Below are 15,006 nucleotides of genomic sequence, written 5' to 3' on the forward strand. Positions count from 1 at the left end.
CCAAAAATGATGCATGTGATAAAAAGCATGATAGAATAATTAATGACAGGAATCAATCAGGAGGAGGACGGTGACATATTGTGACTTTGACGGGCAGTATTGTGAAAGCAGTAGCTCCACTGCTGCTGCTGCTGCGACTGTCAGGAAATTAACTTGTCACTTTAATTTCTGGCTCTCGATGCCCTCCTGTCACATCAGACTTGAGCTGAGATTATTCAATTTCTCTGGTGCGGCGTTTTTACGATACCTTCCATTTACACTAATAATGTTTTACAGTTGGCAATAAACCATGCCATCTTTGTACTGTATGAGTGGATGGCGAAATGAAATGAAAAGAAAGAATGGAGAGATTTATATTTGAAGTTATTTCATTCTCGTCTGTTGAGTACTTGAGCAGAAATGATGCTCAAAAATAGTTTAAGTCGTTCTCCAGAGCATCAACATCAACCAGTGTTGCTGCTGTCTCTCTTTTATATTAATGCATTAAGTACGAATAACAGATTTTCTTCTTTGGATTATGAATAAGTGGTGCTGAGAAGTAACTAAGAACAAGCACCTTACCCTAACATATATTGGCAATATTTCCATTTAATCTTACATTGTAATTCTAGTTATTTCACTACATTTCAGATGGACTTTATGTATTTTTACTGCACCTTCCCTTTTTTTAAAAGCTGTAGATTTTCCTTAGTAAAGTTGTATGTTTCTAAAATTGAATACATGAATCATTATTTAATAAACCAGTGGTTTCCAACCATTTGGGTTTGTTATCCACAAATAAAAAGCAGTGTTTAGTTAAAGCCTCTTGTCCTTTGTTCGGTCCCACTAAGATTTCAGAGAGTTTAATCCAAATATCTGTTCAATGGGTGAAAAGAAAATATTATTTACAAAAAAAGGAAAGATTAAAGAAAAGGACTGAATACAAATTTGTGTAGCAGAACTACACAAGAACGTTTTTACTGCTACTTCTAACAAGCTTTATGTAAAGTAGCTAAAACCAACTCCACCTTGGCCAAATACAAGAATAAACCACTCTGTCGGTATTGATGCATCGATACTAATCATCTAATGTGAGGTATAATAATTTATCATTCATATGGGTCAGCACACGTCCTCTTGTCTTTAATATTGTCAGTAGATTTTTGTAGAATTAGTATAGAATTGGTTGTTATTACTACACTACCTGTGTTACAATACAACTCTGACGGTTTCAGTTTAAAAACAGACCTGAACCGTTGATTGTACAGAGAAAGTAAATATTCTTAGTTCCAGAATTTGTATTCCAAGGGGAGGTATCCAGCTACAGAGCAAATTAGAGCCCAGGTCCATGTCCATATTAATGGAGTTTGTGATATGATTTTCCATCCTTCACCAGCGTAATTCTGAGTTAGTCTCTTTTCTAAATTGACTCAGGTTTCGGTGTTCACTGATGCGTGTGGCCGCTTGACTACATTAGCACGAGCACACGCACATTCAGCACACATCCACTAATGCACAAACACAGTTGGCGAGGCTCATAACCTACATTGAAGACGGACGGCTTTTGTTTGGTCTGTTTGATTATGGTGTCTAATGGCAAATGACAGCCTACTTTCAAGGTTCTGACCAGAGGCTGTTTGGTGAAAATGCTGATGTGCTTTTAGCCCAGTGTGTTTGCGATGTAGGGCAATTTGCCCGCGCTGATGTCGTGTGGCCCCGCGTAACCTTCTCTCTTTGCAAAGACTGAAGGTCAGAGACTATTCAGCTGGACAGTCAGAGTGTGCACGGAACTCCTGCACGTCAGGTTCAATAATGACCTGTGTTGTGTTGTTTTCAGTAGGTCGGAAAAGGTTGAACAGTGAATTGCTGTGTTACTTTTCAATGATGTGTTTGTTTATTTCAAAGAATTCATGTATGAGTTTTAATGGCTTTGTTGTCGTTCTTTTTAAGGGACCTGTAGGAAAAACGGGTCAGGAGGGCAAACAGGGAGAGAAGGGATCCAAGGTAAGTCACTGACCTAATTACAATGTGATTCTAATTCTTGCTGGGATCAAAGTAGGATAAATATAATGAAGCAAAGAAATGCAGCAACAATGACAACATCTCACATCACGGTGTGTACTGGGGTCTCTCACAGAGATAAACCCACAGAGGTCCGGTCATTCAGATCTACTGAACCTGAAAGTCATCTAATACATAAGAGAAATTTGTGCACAGGCATCGACAGTTCAACAATAAACATTATGGACATTGAACTTTTCCAGGAATTGATTTTTGTTTTTTAAGGATATTGCTATTTACCAAGAAATCCGTCTTGGAATGTATTTATTTCCAAGAAATATTGTCGGATTTGTTTGGGGGAGATTACAGATTTAGTGCTGTAAATCCATTAATACATTTCAACATAAAGCATTCAGCAGTAGTTACTCTTTACTTAAATAACCCTAAATGGCTGCTTATATTGTTACAAATATATAGATAAATACACAACAAAATGTTGTAATAGATTTCAAGTTGATAACCTAGAGAGCAGAACAACATTGGTTCAAACCCGTTCTCCTACATTCCGGCTCAGACAGATGTTCATGGACGTTTAATCTCAAATAAGCAACAATGGTGTTTGTTGAAGTTTGCAGCGTGTTCGATTTCTTTGTTAAAAATCCATGTGTGTACACAGTTGAAGAAGCATCAAATAGAAGCTGTGTTTGTGAGGCTTAAAAGAAACTGTCTCCAAATCAGACGGTTCAAAGCAACGCACAGACAGAAACCTGACGAATATCAGACACGGCCTCTTCTGTTGTTTCTCCATGTCTTTATTCTCTTTTACACAAATACACACTGTGAGAGACACACACACACACACACACACACACACACACACACACACACACACACACACACACACACACACACACACACACACACACACACACACACACACACACACACACACACGATGACACTCATTCTATCCACATTGAGGATTAGAGTTGACGTGATGGAGACAAGACAAAGTCTGGGTGGTGATTCCTGAGTGTCACATCCAGGCCTAATTGGTTGTCAGAACAATTTAATCCCGTCCTTATCTCCGAGTTGATATGACATCTGTGGAAATTCAATACATGGAAAAAAGAAAAACCTGCTGTTCCTGCTCAGAGACAGAAGAAGAGTTCTGGTAACATTTGATCTGTGCAGATGGTACAAATCCTTGAATCCATCTAATCTGAGGTTTTGTCAGAGAAAACCATGAAATCAAACAATGTGACTTCCGAATATAAGATTGCTTTGATTATTAATTACCGTCAGACGTATTTGACATTTACTGTGACATGTGTGGTTCAGGCATCATGGGACGTTTCTGGCATTACCAATTCTATTGTTATTCCTGTATTAAAGGAATGATTTGGAGTTTTTGACCACTAGTAGCGCTGTGGAGCAAAGATGCCTTTTATTGTTTTTACGGCAAGGACACACACAACAAATACTGATGACAAACATTAAATATAAGATAAATATTTATAGAAGGGAATTCTAGCGACAATGAAAAGGGAAGTCATTTAGATTTTCTGACACCATCCCTTTGTTTAACAGGGCGAAGCTGGAGCAGAGGGACAAGTTGGGAAAACCGGACCTGTGGGACCTCAGGGTCCCAATGGAAAGTCTGGTCCTGAGGGACTCCGTGGAATCCCTGGCCCTGTTGTGAGTAGATTGTCATCAGAAAATCCAGATTATAATTGATGGAAGAATTGGTTTTAAATGCAAAATAGTTTTCTAATGATGTTATTAAGCCTGTACTGTAATTAGTTTCTCCCTTTTTTCAGGGTGAGCAAGGCCTCCCCGGTGCTTCTGGTCAGGACGGCCTTCCTGGACCTCTCGTAAGACGTTTCCTTCCACCTCCCAACTAGAAACCTGTCAAACCTGCATCGACTCATTGCATGAAGCTCGTTACTGTAAAAGTCAAGAAATGTGCTGAATGTAAAATACTGTACCTGCCCACTCCTTATTAGAGGATGTCTGTCTGCTACATGCTGCGTTGTTTACAGCTGTTGTTTCAGTCGCTCTGCAGGATAGATGCAGACGAGTCGACCTGAATGCTCAGCTCTGCTCTGCCCTGTAAAAAATAATGCAAAGTCATATCACTGTGAGCTCAGCTTGACGACCCGATCCCCTCTCTCCACAGGGACCCCCTGGACTTCCCGGTATGAAAGGTGACTCTGGACACAAGGGAGAGAAGGCAAGATGTTATTATGATGCTAATCTCAAATTGCTTCACTGTGTATTTCCCATATCTGCGTATGCACCTTATCTGAAGCCTCCAAAGTGAGCAAACGTCCGGGCCTGTTGCCTCTATCTCTTTGTTCACTCGCTCCCAGTGCGACGATGAAAGCCTCGGCTCTGTGAGGAGTTTCTCACACGGCCATTTGATGCAGTGGATGAATATGTATAAGTCCAATAATATCATCTTTGTAATGGTCATTGGTTAAATGCCAGCATGCAGTAGTCAGACGCAGATGGCCATAACTCTGCACAGCAGCAGGTGCCGCGACAGACCACTATTGTTAAATATGACGACCACCATAAACACTCTAATTATTTATAGGCAGAAATAAGACTGTGTGTGAGGTCGTGTGGCGTTGTGCATAAAGCCGGAGGTGAATTAGCATTTTAGTTTTACTAAAGTTAAATGGCTTTTACTTTCCACTGGTGATAAATGAGCAAAAATTACATTCCGTGGATTTGAAAATTGCTTTCTGTCAGATGGATAATTGGAAAATATTGTTTTGGTGTCTGCTTTTTGTTTCTCTGCTGTTTTTTGTCTCACTTTTTTTCGCTTTCTCTTCTTTCTCCAGGGTCATCCAGGTTTAATTGGTCTGATCGGACCCCCTGGTGAGTCCGGAGAGAAGGGAGACAGAGGTCTGCCTGGACCTCAGGGTCTTTCAGGTGGCAAGGGTGATTCTGTAAGTCAATCTCTGTGTCTCATGTAGTATATACTGTTGTCATGGAAAACTATGAACAGGGCTCAGTTTATTAATACGATGACATGAAGATATCTTTATTCTACAAACAATTCAAATATAACATGTAAAGGGCAAAGTGCTCTCATCACATGTTTAAAGAGTTTTTATGTAATGCAGTCAGTCTGTGTATTTGGTTATTTTCATCATTTGCACCCTATTGTTACGTACTGTATATAAATATTTAAAATGTACTTGTGTATCATATTCAACCTTATTGTCCTGATCAAACTCAAAGACATTTTGGACAAACACATCGATCAAATACCATCTTAAAACGAAATCTCCCTTTGCTGGATTCTGACTCTATTATGTGCTATCAGGGTCTCGGTGGTCTCCATGGTCCTCTCGGTCCTCCTGGTCCCCCTGGTATCGCTGTAAGTTCCACTTCCTCCCAGTTAAACGTGTTTGTGTTGCATCGCGGCTGTTCCTCACGTGTTCATGTTACTTTGTCAACAGGGCTCTCAAGGACAGAAGGGATCAAAGGGATCATCCGTAAGTCGTCTTTCTATCATTTTCAGTGTTTTGCATCATTCATCTGGAAATGTGTGTAAGAATCCGTTTACCTTTATGATTGTGTCAATGATATTTGATATATATGTGTTTTATTTTGTCAGGGTTCAACTGGTCAGAAGGGAGACACTGGACTGATTGGAGCTCCCGGACCTCCAGTAGGTTTCCTGTTCAATCATCTTAACGTCTAACAATGATAATATGATCAGAAAATACCTAATAAATAATAATAAATGATAAATCATCATCAATCATGAATTATTAACAATAACGAATCAACACCTATATGATGTAAATCTATATTTTTATAGTGTCTAGTAATTGATTTTGTAAGAAAATAATTGGCAGAATAACTGATCGTGAAAATGTCAAAGACGAGTCATGCACAGAAAACCATCTCTATGAATAATCTTGACCTTTCACCTTTGCGCTTCAGGGTCCACCTGGTGACCTCATCCAGCCGCTGCCCATGCAGCACTCTTCCAGAAGGACGAGGCGACAGGCTGACATACAGGGAGACGAGGCGATGTCTGACTACGGCGTGGACGTGGGCATGGAGGGAATGGAGGACGTCTTTGGATCCCTCAACAACCTCAAGCAAGACATCGAGCGCATGAAGTTCCCAATGGGCACCCAGGACAATCCTGCCAGGACCTGCAACGACCTGCACCTCAGTCAGCCCGACTTCCCAGACGGTAAAATGGCGACCATCACCACCTCTAACCAGTGTCCTCTCAATGTCCAGCTTGTTTGGCATGTAGCAAATGGTTTATCAACTCAAAACAGCGGCTAATTAATCGTATTTCAATCAATGACGGTCAGTTATTTCTTGGAGATGATGGAAAAGGTTGAATTCAGACACAAGAGACAATGATTTTCAGTCGGGACGCTTTAATACAGCGCTGGGTCAATGGTCGTTATTCAAGAACCAAATCGACCCAGTGCAGAGTTTATAATATATCGTCTATATGTGGAAAGGGACATAACTCACGAGGCACCACAGCTCGTTTATTTCCTTACATGCACATAAATTTCAGGGAAAGTCTTCGGTTCTGCACGAGGAACAATCTCAGGATGAAGGTGACCTGTGTCTAAACGTGTGTTTTATATCATCTTCCATGTGACGGAACATATCGTCATGACCCAGAATACAGATAGTTGATGATCTCAATAACAATCAACTAAACGATTAATCAACAACGGCTCTTAACCAAAGTTGGAGCCTCAACTGTTCACACTCTCCCTCATGGTTTGTGTCAAACCTGAAATACATAACACACCAGTCTATTTTTTAAAAAGTAGAGCAATCTTGTCAAGGACGACGCTGTGAGAATTGAACAGCAGCAGCCTCAACTTTCCGCCTTTTGTCCGCGTCTCATGGCTGCGTCTTCTCTCCCAGGCGAATACTGGATCGATCCAAACCAGGGCTGCATAGGAGACGCCATCAAAGTGCTCTGCAACTTCACAGCAGGAGGAGAAACGTGCATCTACCCAGATAAGAAATCCACAGGAGTGAGTAAAAGGCTCCGTCGGCACCTGATTAAAACAGAACCAATATTTCTGATTTACTGTTCTTTGCTCTCTGAATTCTTGTGAAAAGTTTAAAGATCTCTGCACGGTAACTGTCAGGAATTCAAGTTTTTTGCTCTGTGTTGTAGGTCAGAATATCCAACTGGCCCAAGGAGTCTCCAGGTTCATGGTTCAGTGAATTTAAACGTGGAAAAATTGTGAGTGAACCCCGACGACTTCTTATTTTCTTTTTCATTACCTCCCAGCCGACGCTCTCACGTCCACTTTAGATACGTTTTTCCATTTTTCTGCTTCATCACTTAGTCTCATTTACAGTAACTCTCTCCCACTGATCCCTCTCCTCCTCCTCCGTCATACTTCTCCTTCCTTTACCCTTTTCATCCTGTCTTCATTCCTCTTTCCTTCACTCTGACCTTTCTTTTAACCTTTCCTCTCTGCATCCTCTCATTTATCCTCTATCTGCTTCTTTCTTTACAACTTGTCTCCCTTTCTTTTTCTTCTTTTTACCGTCTTTTTTTTATCCGTCCCTAGTTGAACTACGTGGACGTGGGAGAAAACACCATCAACACGGTGCAGATGACCTTCCTGAAGCTGCTCAGCTCCTCCGCACGGCAGAACTTCACTTACATTTGCCATCAGTCCGTGGCCTGGTACGACGCCGGCGCTGACAACTATGACAAGGCGCTGCGCTTCCTGGGCTCCAACGATGAGGAGATGTCGTACGACAATAATCCCTTCATCAAGCCGCTGACGGACGGCTGCTCGGTAAACACTGATTTCCTAACGTTCTGTCTGCAGTTAAACTTTGTCTCTGTATCCTGTGAAATCCCATTAATCCTCACAAATATGTAGAAAAATGTCACAAAATATCGTTCATACACGTAGAGACACAAAAAATCGAATGGAAGAATCTGGGCTTTTAGTACCAGCTGAACCAGTTTGATGCTCAATTTAATGGTTTGTAATTTGAAAAGTGAGTCTGAGATGATTAAAACCGATTGATTCATTGCATTTTTTAAACAAAAATACCAAATATTCACACTTTACAAATTCAGAAATTTTGGTCTTGGTCAGTAAATTAATCACTCACTAAAATACAGAAATTGAATAAATATATTTGCAGCCCGAATGGAAAATGAAATATGTCGTTTTTTGTTCATTTAATGGTGTTTAGGGAAACATTTTTACATTTTACAAAAATTAAGAAAGAAAGATGTGTCGCCTTTAATTTATTTTAACTGACACATACTTTAAAATGTTTAAAAAGTGAATCACAGTTTTCCAGTGCCCAATTCCTACTCATTCCAAACACAAGAAATTAAGACCTGTCTTTAGATCCATCCGTTTTTCTGTACCTGCTTTTTTTTATCAAGGTCATGGCTGGATCATTGTAAAATATGTTCTATGCAACATGTTCCCTAAAACATTCCTGGACCACTTCACTAAATACCTGTGTTCTCATGTGTCCTTCGTGTCCGCAGCTGAAGCAGGGCTACTCGAGGTCAGTGATGGAGATCAACACTCCTCGCATCGACCAGTTGCCCATCATTGACGTCATGCTGAATGACTTTGGGGAATCCAACCAGAGGTTTGGCTTCGAGGTCGGCCCCGTGTGTTTCCTCGGCTAGACACGCCCCCTACTCCCGCTGAAGGACAGGGTCACATCAACACCCACATGCTGAGATCCGACATCCATTTTTACCTTCTCTCCCCGCGAAGCAAAAAACCTGTGTTTTTCTTTTGTTGCCGAGAAGATCCACTCAAGCCCGGAGAAGAAGTGTGCCCCCCCCTCCCCCTCCCAGGCCCTGTCATGAAAGCGCTGACCAGGGGAAACTGCTCCTCGCCCTTGTAGGGCCAGAATCACATGACTTTGAGTGACATCAGGAAAAGGGCATTTGATGCCGTGGCGGACAGTGGCGCACTTTCAGCAACAGAGAGAGGATCCACTCACCCCAAGCCCCGTCCTCCCTCGTCCTTCCCCTCCCACCACGCCTCCCTCTCTGGATGCTCCAGGTGCTGCTCTGAATACAACCACAGAGGTGCTTTTGTGCAGAATCACAAAACGCTCCAGGTGCTACAAAAAAGTGCTTTTGATAAAACTGTAATTATTATTATTATTTTGTACAATATTGTTCCTTTCCGAATCCACTCCTAAAACACTTGCATGTGCCCCAGCTCTTTTAAGTTTAAATAAATATTTGGTTAACTATATTAGAAAAATCGATAAATATATTTGATGTTTGTTAAGAACAAATTTGGGAGAAATCGTACATTCATGACGTAATTTTGACAAAAGCTTTTATTTGTAAGTATAAAATAATCCTTTTGTAAATAATATAACTTTCATTATTTGACTTGTATGATAACAAACAAAACTGGAACACGACACTTAACTCTAAAATCATTTTTGTCTTTTTTTTCATGTCATACCAGTCGGTATGTCCATTAGGAAATTAAGCCATAATAATAAGATGAGATAGTAATATAAATATTGTAAGAAAGGGCTTATTCTTCCAGACAGACTTTACTCACCCTGATGTTTTACCTCCGTTTCTTTTCAAAATGTGGACGTATTTGGCTCCTCATCCCTCGTCCTTATATCTTGGAAACAAAATCAGGTTGGAACATTATTTGTGGTGACTAACAAACAAAGATAAAAACATTTTTGTGTAGTTAAATTCATCCAGTTTGTGATTTTTCTTCTTTGTAACTATGATCAAATTGTTTTCATGTGCCTTGAATTGTTCATTCCAAAAATATTAAAACTGGATTCTGAAACATGTCGGGTTGAACGTCTGTATTGTTGGTGTAGAAATGATTCGTGCTCTTTTTGTGATTCTGCGCCGCCATCGCCTCCGCCGCCGCCGCCTTCTACATATTACCTTCCTTCGCCATGATAATTTAAGATTAGGAAGATTAGCACTTCCAAGTGTTTGGGCTCCTGTGAGTGATTGTGCTGAGCCCAGGGGCTGTGATCTCCTCCACTCTCCTCCCCCCCCCCTGACTCAGATTTGACTTTGATCAAGATCTGTGTGCATCTCCGCCTCCTGAGCTCACAGCGATGCCAGCATAGACTCCAGAGCCGCTTTCAAACCTGTGTAATTACACTATGTTTACAACCTATGTACAACTGAAATAAATTTTTGGTGCTTTGCCCAATGCACAATGGTTTGCATTCACTTACACCCGATCCTTCATCTGAATAGTGAGGGGAATCACATCACTATAACGGATGTATTCAGCCAGTTTATGATGACGGTTAATCGTGTCTGTGTGTCGACACTGCGTGACAACACTCCCCAGGCTGTGACGCTTCCTAATTGCACTTTAATCAAACCACATGTCACACAAACTCCCTCCAAAGTGCTACCGTCGCTTAAAAAGTGACGTTTTTCAAACTAATTATCTCCACGTTCACATTGTCGATGTTCTGTGAAGGAGCGTTAAGGGGCTGCAGTCAAAAAGGTTGTGTTGTGTGTGAGTGTTGAGCAGCAGACAGCACCATTCACTTCTGTATGTCTATCCACCAAAAGCACTTAAGTAGATACTTTGATAGGGAAGCATGCAAACCATCCGATCTTCACAAAATAAATGAAGTATGACTTTCCATCACGTTGAAAACGGTTAAAGCAATAAGATGTGAAGGATTTTATCTGTAAAAGCTGCATCCGCGGTTCTACGGTTTGATTTTAGGTTTGGTTAATCGTTTTGTTTTCGGTCGGCAGATAAGTGAGCTGTAGCCTGTTATTATTTTTGCAAGCTGAGTTTTGCCTTTCAACCATTTTGTTGTTGTTGTTGTTGTTGTTGTTGTCGACAATGACACGACTCTGTCAACGCAAAAAAGCTCTTTAGTTTCCAAACGTCTCTGACCACCGCTTGATTAACAGTGTCACTCGACACATCCTCTCTGGTTTGCCAAGTACATAAAACATGTGATGGCAGACTTTATGCTCTAATAAAATGTTATTACAGTGTCAAAAGCAACAACAGACCATTGCCCACCATTAAATATTTATGTACCCTTGCCTAATGTCAACTTGTCAGGAGATCCTTGGAGCGGTGTGTGTCTTTTGGAAGAGGTGATTTGGAAGCAAAGGATGACGACGGGCGACTCATAAACACGAAGTTAATGTTGTGTTCATGACATTTGACGCAGGGTGACGCCACCATTTGACTCATCTTCAAAACAAACAGTTTGTCTCAGTAGTTCTGCCGGTTCCAACTAATCCGGTTCACTTTTTCTGCCTCCACACCGGTGACAGCTGTGAGAGGATCCAGCTGCAGCCGGGGGAAACAAACATGAAAGGACAAACGGGATCAGGAAGTCCAGCTTCAAACTGTTTCGTGGTTTAGGATGATGCTTATAGAAAAGTGGTTATGATATTCGGCGTGGTTTGAGAAGGTATAGTTTGTAGGAGGGGTGATTTGTAGCGACAGCAAGGCTGCAGTTGTTTGAGTTCTCCGTCTTTCCGTCCAAAAATACTGTAAATGTACGTATAGACGTCCGCCTGTCGGTCTAATTTGGCAGAAATATCAATCAAGGATGAACGAATAGAAATTTGGTGGTCAAAGGTCAAGGTCACTGCGACCTTACAGAACTTGTTTGCCAGAACACAAGAACTATACGATGATTATGACAAAATATAACAAAATAATCTAAATCCCTTTTAAAGTCTGCGCTCAATATATTAAGTGTGTGAGGACAAACTTATATCACTAAAACTTGACTGGTTAGCAGAAGAATATATCTATGAGGAGGTAATTCTAACTTAACAGTCCCTACATTGCTCGGAGTAGGTTTTATGTGGAGTATTTAAAAAATCGAATTAAAAAATTCTCTATAACTATTCACATTAAAGATAAAGATATAAAAAATACTTTTTAACCTACACATGAGAAACATTTTGACTTTCACGAGGTCTGGTAGAATTGTTTCCATTCCACCGTATGAATCATTACATCTGTTGGTAGATTTCTGCGTGTACTTGTTAAACCTGCATGCTGTCGCCATGTTCGGTCAGTAAAGCACATATGGTGATGACTCATCACTAAGTTTGTGTGCCCAACGGTTTTGTCTCGTTTTTAAATTAATACCCAGCCACCTGGTTTTTCGTCGTTGAAGGCAGAACAACATGTTGTCGTGGTGCAGAGTCCAAGCAAGTGATAGAAAATGAGGCTGGAGAGCAGTGAGAAGATGCTGCCGGTGGCACGACTGCTTGCTTGTGATATATGAACGTATCCACTTCAATAACCCAGCCCGTCCCAAACTGATCCCAAAACACTCTGTCAGAATCTAAGAGCTGCCGTGGGCTACAGTCACATCTGATTCCAAAACAGGAGAAACGAGAGGAGGAGGTTATTTCTTCTATTCTTTGAAAATGTTACATTCTCCCTCCGCTGTTCTGTCCTTCTCTTCCCATTTAATCCTTTCCCGGGTCACGAGGGGCCGGACTGTATCACAGCCGGAATTAAGCCAGAGGACAAGAACAATTCAAGTCTCAGATTCTCTTTAATATGATGGTTTTAAATCGGAGGAAACTCAAATGCACCCAACACAAAAAATAATAAAACCCATATATTTCAACACACTTACTTTCTTTCAGTTTCTTCTTATTGCAGATGGTGTTTCTACTTAAAGGTTGAGTGTGTAGGAATTAGTGACATCTAGTGGTGAAGTGGCATGTTTCAGCTGAATACCGGTCACCTCATTCTCGCCTTCCAACATGTAGGAGAATCTACGGTGGCCTTAAGGTATCATAAATACTCAAAAGACCTTCGCAAGTGTCAGTGTTTGGTTTGTCCACTCGGGGCTACTGTAGAAACATGGTGGTGCAACATGGCTGCCTCCGTAACTGAAAGCGTAATGGAGAAGGAAAAGACAAGATCAGGTAGAATAGTGTAAGCGATGATTATCATTTTTCTCCATAGTTGCCTGTGAGAAAAAGATTTCCCTTTGATTTGTGTGTTGATGAACGGAAATGGTTTTAAAATACATCTCTAACAGTTTAATTCATTTAATTCATGAAGTCCAAAGTCAGAAATCAAAAACTGGCCTCCAGGGATTATCTGTACCACATACAACTCACATCTTTAGACCCGTATTGTGTTTCTTTAACACAGAAAATTGTACTGTGACGACAGATGAGGCCAGAATTTCTCCAAAGTCAGCAAACTGTTCAGATACCAAAAGTTTGAAATGTCTGTACCGGGGTGATGATGGAGGTAAAAGTTTGTAACTAAACCAAAAGAGAAAAAAACAAGTGTACAAGTTCCTGGATAAAAGAAGATGAAGGTAACTTGTAGAGTCAACTCGATGGTTTTTCAGATGTTTTGAGAAGAGTGCTTGAAACCATTTGTATTGACTCGTGTCTCCTTTATAGCAACATTGTTTTCCCTGCTGATATTTTCTTGTAGCACTTTAAAGTGCATTTAAACTACAGAGATACTCCGGGCTCAGCATGTGTCGTAGCCAATTTGAGCCGGGATGAGCCACAAAGCGAGATGAAGCTCCGGTTGTTGCCGGAGAAGAAGCTGATCAGGAATGCAGGTCACGGCTCACGATAACAAAAAAAAAACCTTTGTTCAAGTGAGCCAAGAAACTTCTGTCTCCTACTCTCAAAGACGCTCCTTGAGTTCAAGTATTCCCCTTTCAGACTGTTTCACTGGGAAACACTCCAACAATACTGTGTGTATCCATCACTTCACCCTAACCTGCTGATGACTGCTGATCTGAAGACGGCCTGGGGACGCCGCTGGCCCTTACGTCTCCAATTCATACTGTCCAGTATTGCCTGGAGCGCCCTGAAAAAGCTGAATATCTGACCACACCACACAGCGGATCTCTGAAACCATGTGTGCCCCAGCTTGTTAATCCTCCAGAGCTTTGCACCCTCTTGTAGTGCACATATATTAAACCTAAACAAACACAAAAAGAACAATCTACCGACTTTAGGGCTTCTTACATCAAAGTGGGCGGCTGGAGGATGGAGGATGAAGGTGACTCCTGCTGTCGAGGACAAACTTTGGCTCACAGGCATCAGCATCTTGGGAAAAGTCTGAATGACAACCCAAGGACAGAAGCCTGTGGCTCAGGCCCCGAGTCAGGAGCGGTTTCTAGGTGAGGAATCGTTCGGCCATATCAGAGAAGAAGACCGACGTCTCCATCCATCCAGAGGTTTTCAAACTGCGAGGGGCGTCTCGCCGGGTGCGTGGGAGACTGATGCAGAGGTACAGACGGAGGGCAGAGATACTGCATGAAGGGAGGATCAGTGTTGTAAAGTATGTTATTCTTTTTCAAATGCTCTTTTTTCCCGCTTATCAACACGGTCTGTAGGTTGAGCTGCAACTCAGGAGGTGACAAACACCTAGGGAAGGTTTTTACGTGCTCCTCAAAACCTTTAGCGCCCAATATCTGCGTTTACCTTGAAATCTTCACCCTTCACTGAGTCTTAACTCTGTGAAATCGTAACACTCTTTGGACTCATTCAGTGTGAATCACACTTTCTGGCTGTGGCAAATATTCATATTGCAAATAAACATTCATAAACCTGAAGAGGAAAAATATGCCCCAAAGATCCTGGAACTTACCTGAATCAATTTGTTTTAAGTTTTCATCAGAATAATATTCTGTTAGTTGTTTGCATATTCATTGAAAAAAGCTTTTATGGTTTCATTTGTCAAATTCAAACAAATAAAGATTAAACTACTGTGCTGAAGTTGAGGCCTATTGATTCCTAACGTGCCCCGGTTTACAAGTTACAGGTTTATAGTCTGAATGTTTATTTTCAGAAAGAAAACTGGTCTTTTGTAAAAGCTCAGCTCAAGTGAAGTAGCTTGAGCAAAAAGCTGAATAAACTCTAATGAACTGATGAATAATGTGCAGAATTCACTTTATTTCAAACCACATCTTAGATATTTAAGCATTGAAATCATTGTGTCATATTAATTGAGCTGGTTTTTTGCTGAGAGG

The 15,006-nt window shown here is 41.1% G+C and overlaps 1 protein-coding gene across 1 annotated transcript in view; it reads left to right on the forward strand.

Moving 5' to 3' along the window:
* The window catches only part of LOC118117942 (collagen alpha-1(XI) chain), a 77,185-nt gene extending 67,366 nt beyond the window's left edge, over positions 1-9,819 (forward strand). Inside the window, exons 55-67 of the mRNA XM_035170633.2 lie at positions 1,930-1,983; positions 3,571-3,678; positions 3,801-3,854; positions 4,160-4,213; positions 4,830-4,937; positions 5,318-5,371; positions 5,454-5,489; positions 5,612-5,665; positions 5,944-6,202; positions 6,907-7,019; positions 7,166-7,234; positions 7,569-7,802; positions 8,519-9,819. Of these exons, the coding sequence (XP_035026524.2) occupies positions 1,930-1,983; positions 3,571-3,678; positions 3,801-3,854; positions 4,160-4,213; positions 4,830-4,937; positions 5,318-5,371; positions 5,454-5,489; positions 5,612-5,665; positions 5,944-6,202; positions 6,907-7,019; positions 7,166-7,234; positions 7,569-7,802; positions 8,519-8,665 (1,344 nt within the window). The 3' untranslated portion in view covers positions 8,666-9,819. The remainder of the gene's footprint in view (positions 1-1,929; positions 1,984-3,570; positions 3,679-3,800; positions 3,855-4,159; positions 4,214-4,829; positions 4,938-5,317; positions 5,372-5,453; positions 5,490-5,611; positions 5,666-5,943; positions 6,203-6,906; positions 7,020-7,165; positions 7,235-7,568; positions 7,803-8,518) is intronic.
* The last annotated feature ends 5,187 nt before the right edge of the window (positions 9,820-15,006 follow it).

Source organism: Hippoglossus stenolepis, chromosome 11, assembly GCF_022539355.2.
Source record: "Hippoglossus stenolepis isolate QCI-W04-F060 chromosome 11, HSTE1.2, whole genome shotgun sequence".
Classification (NCBI taxonomy): Eukaryota; Metazoa; Chordata; class Actinopteri; order Pleuronectiformes; family Pleuronectidae; genus Hippoglossus; species Hippoglossus stenolepis.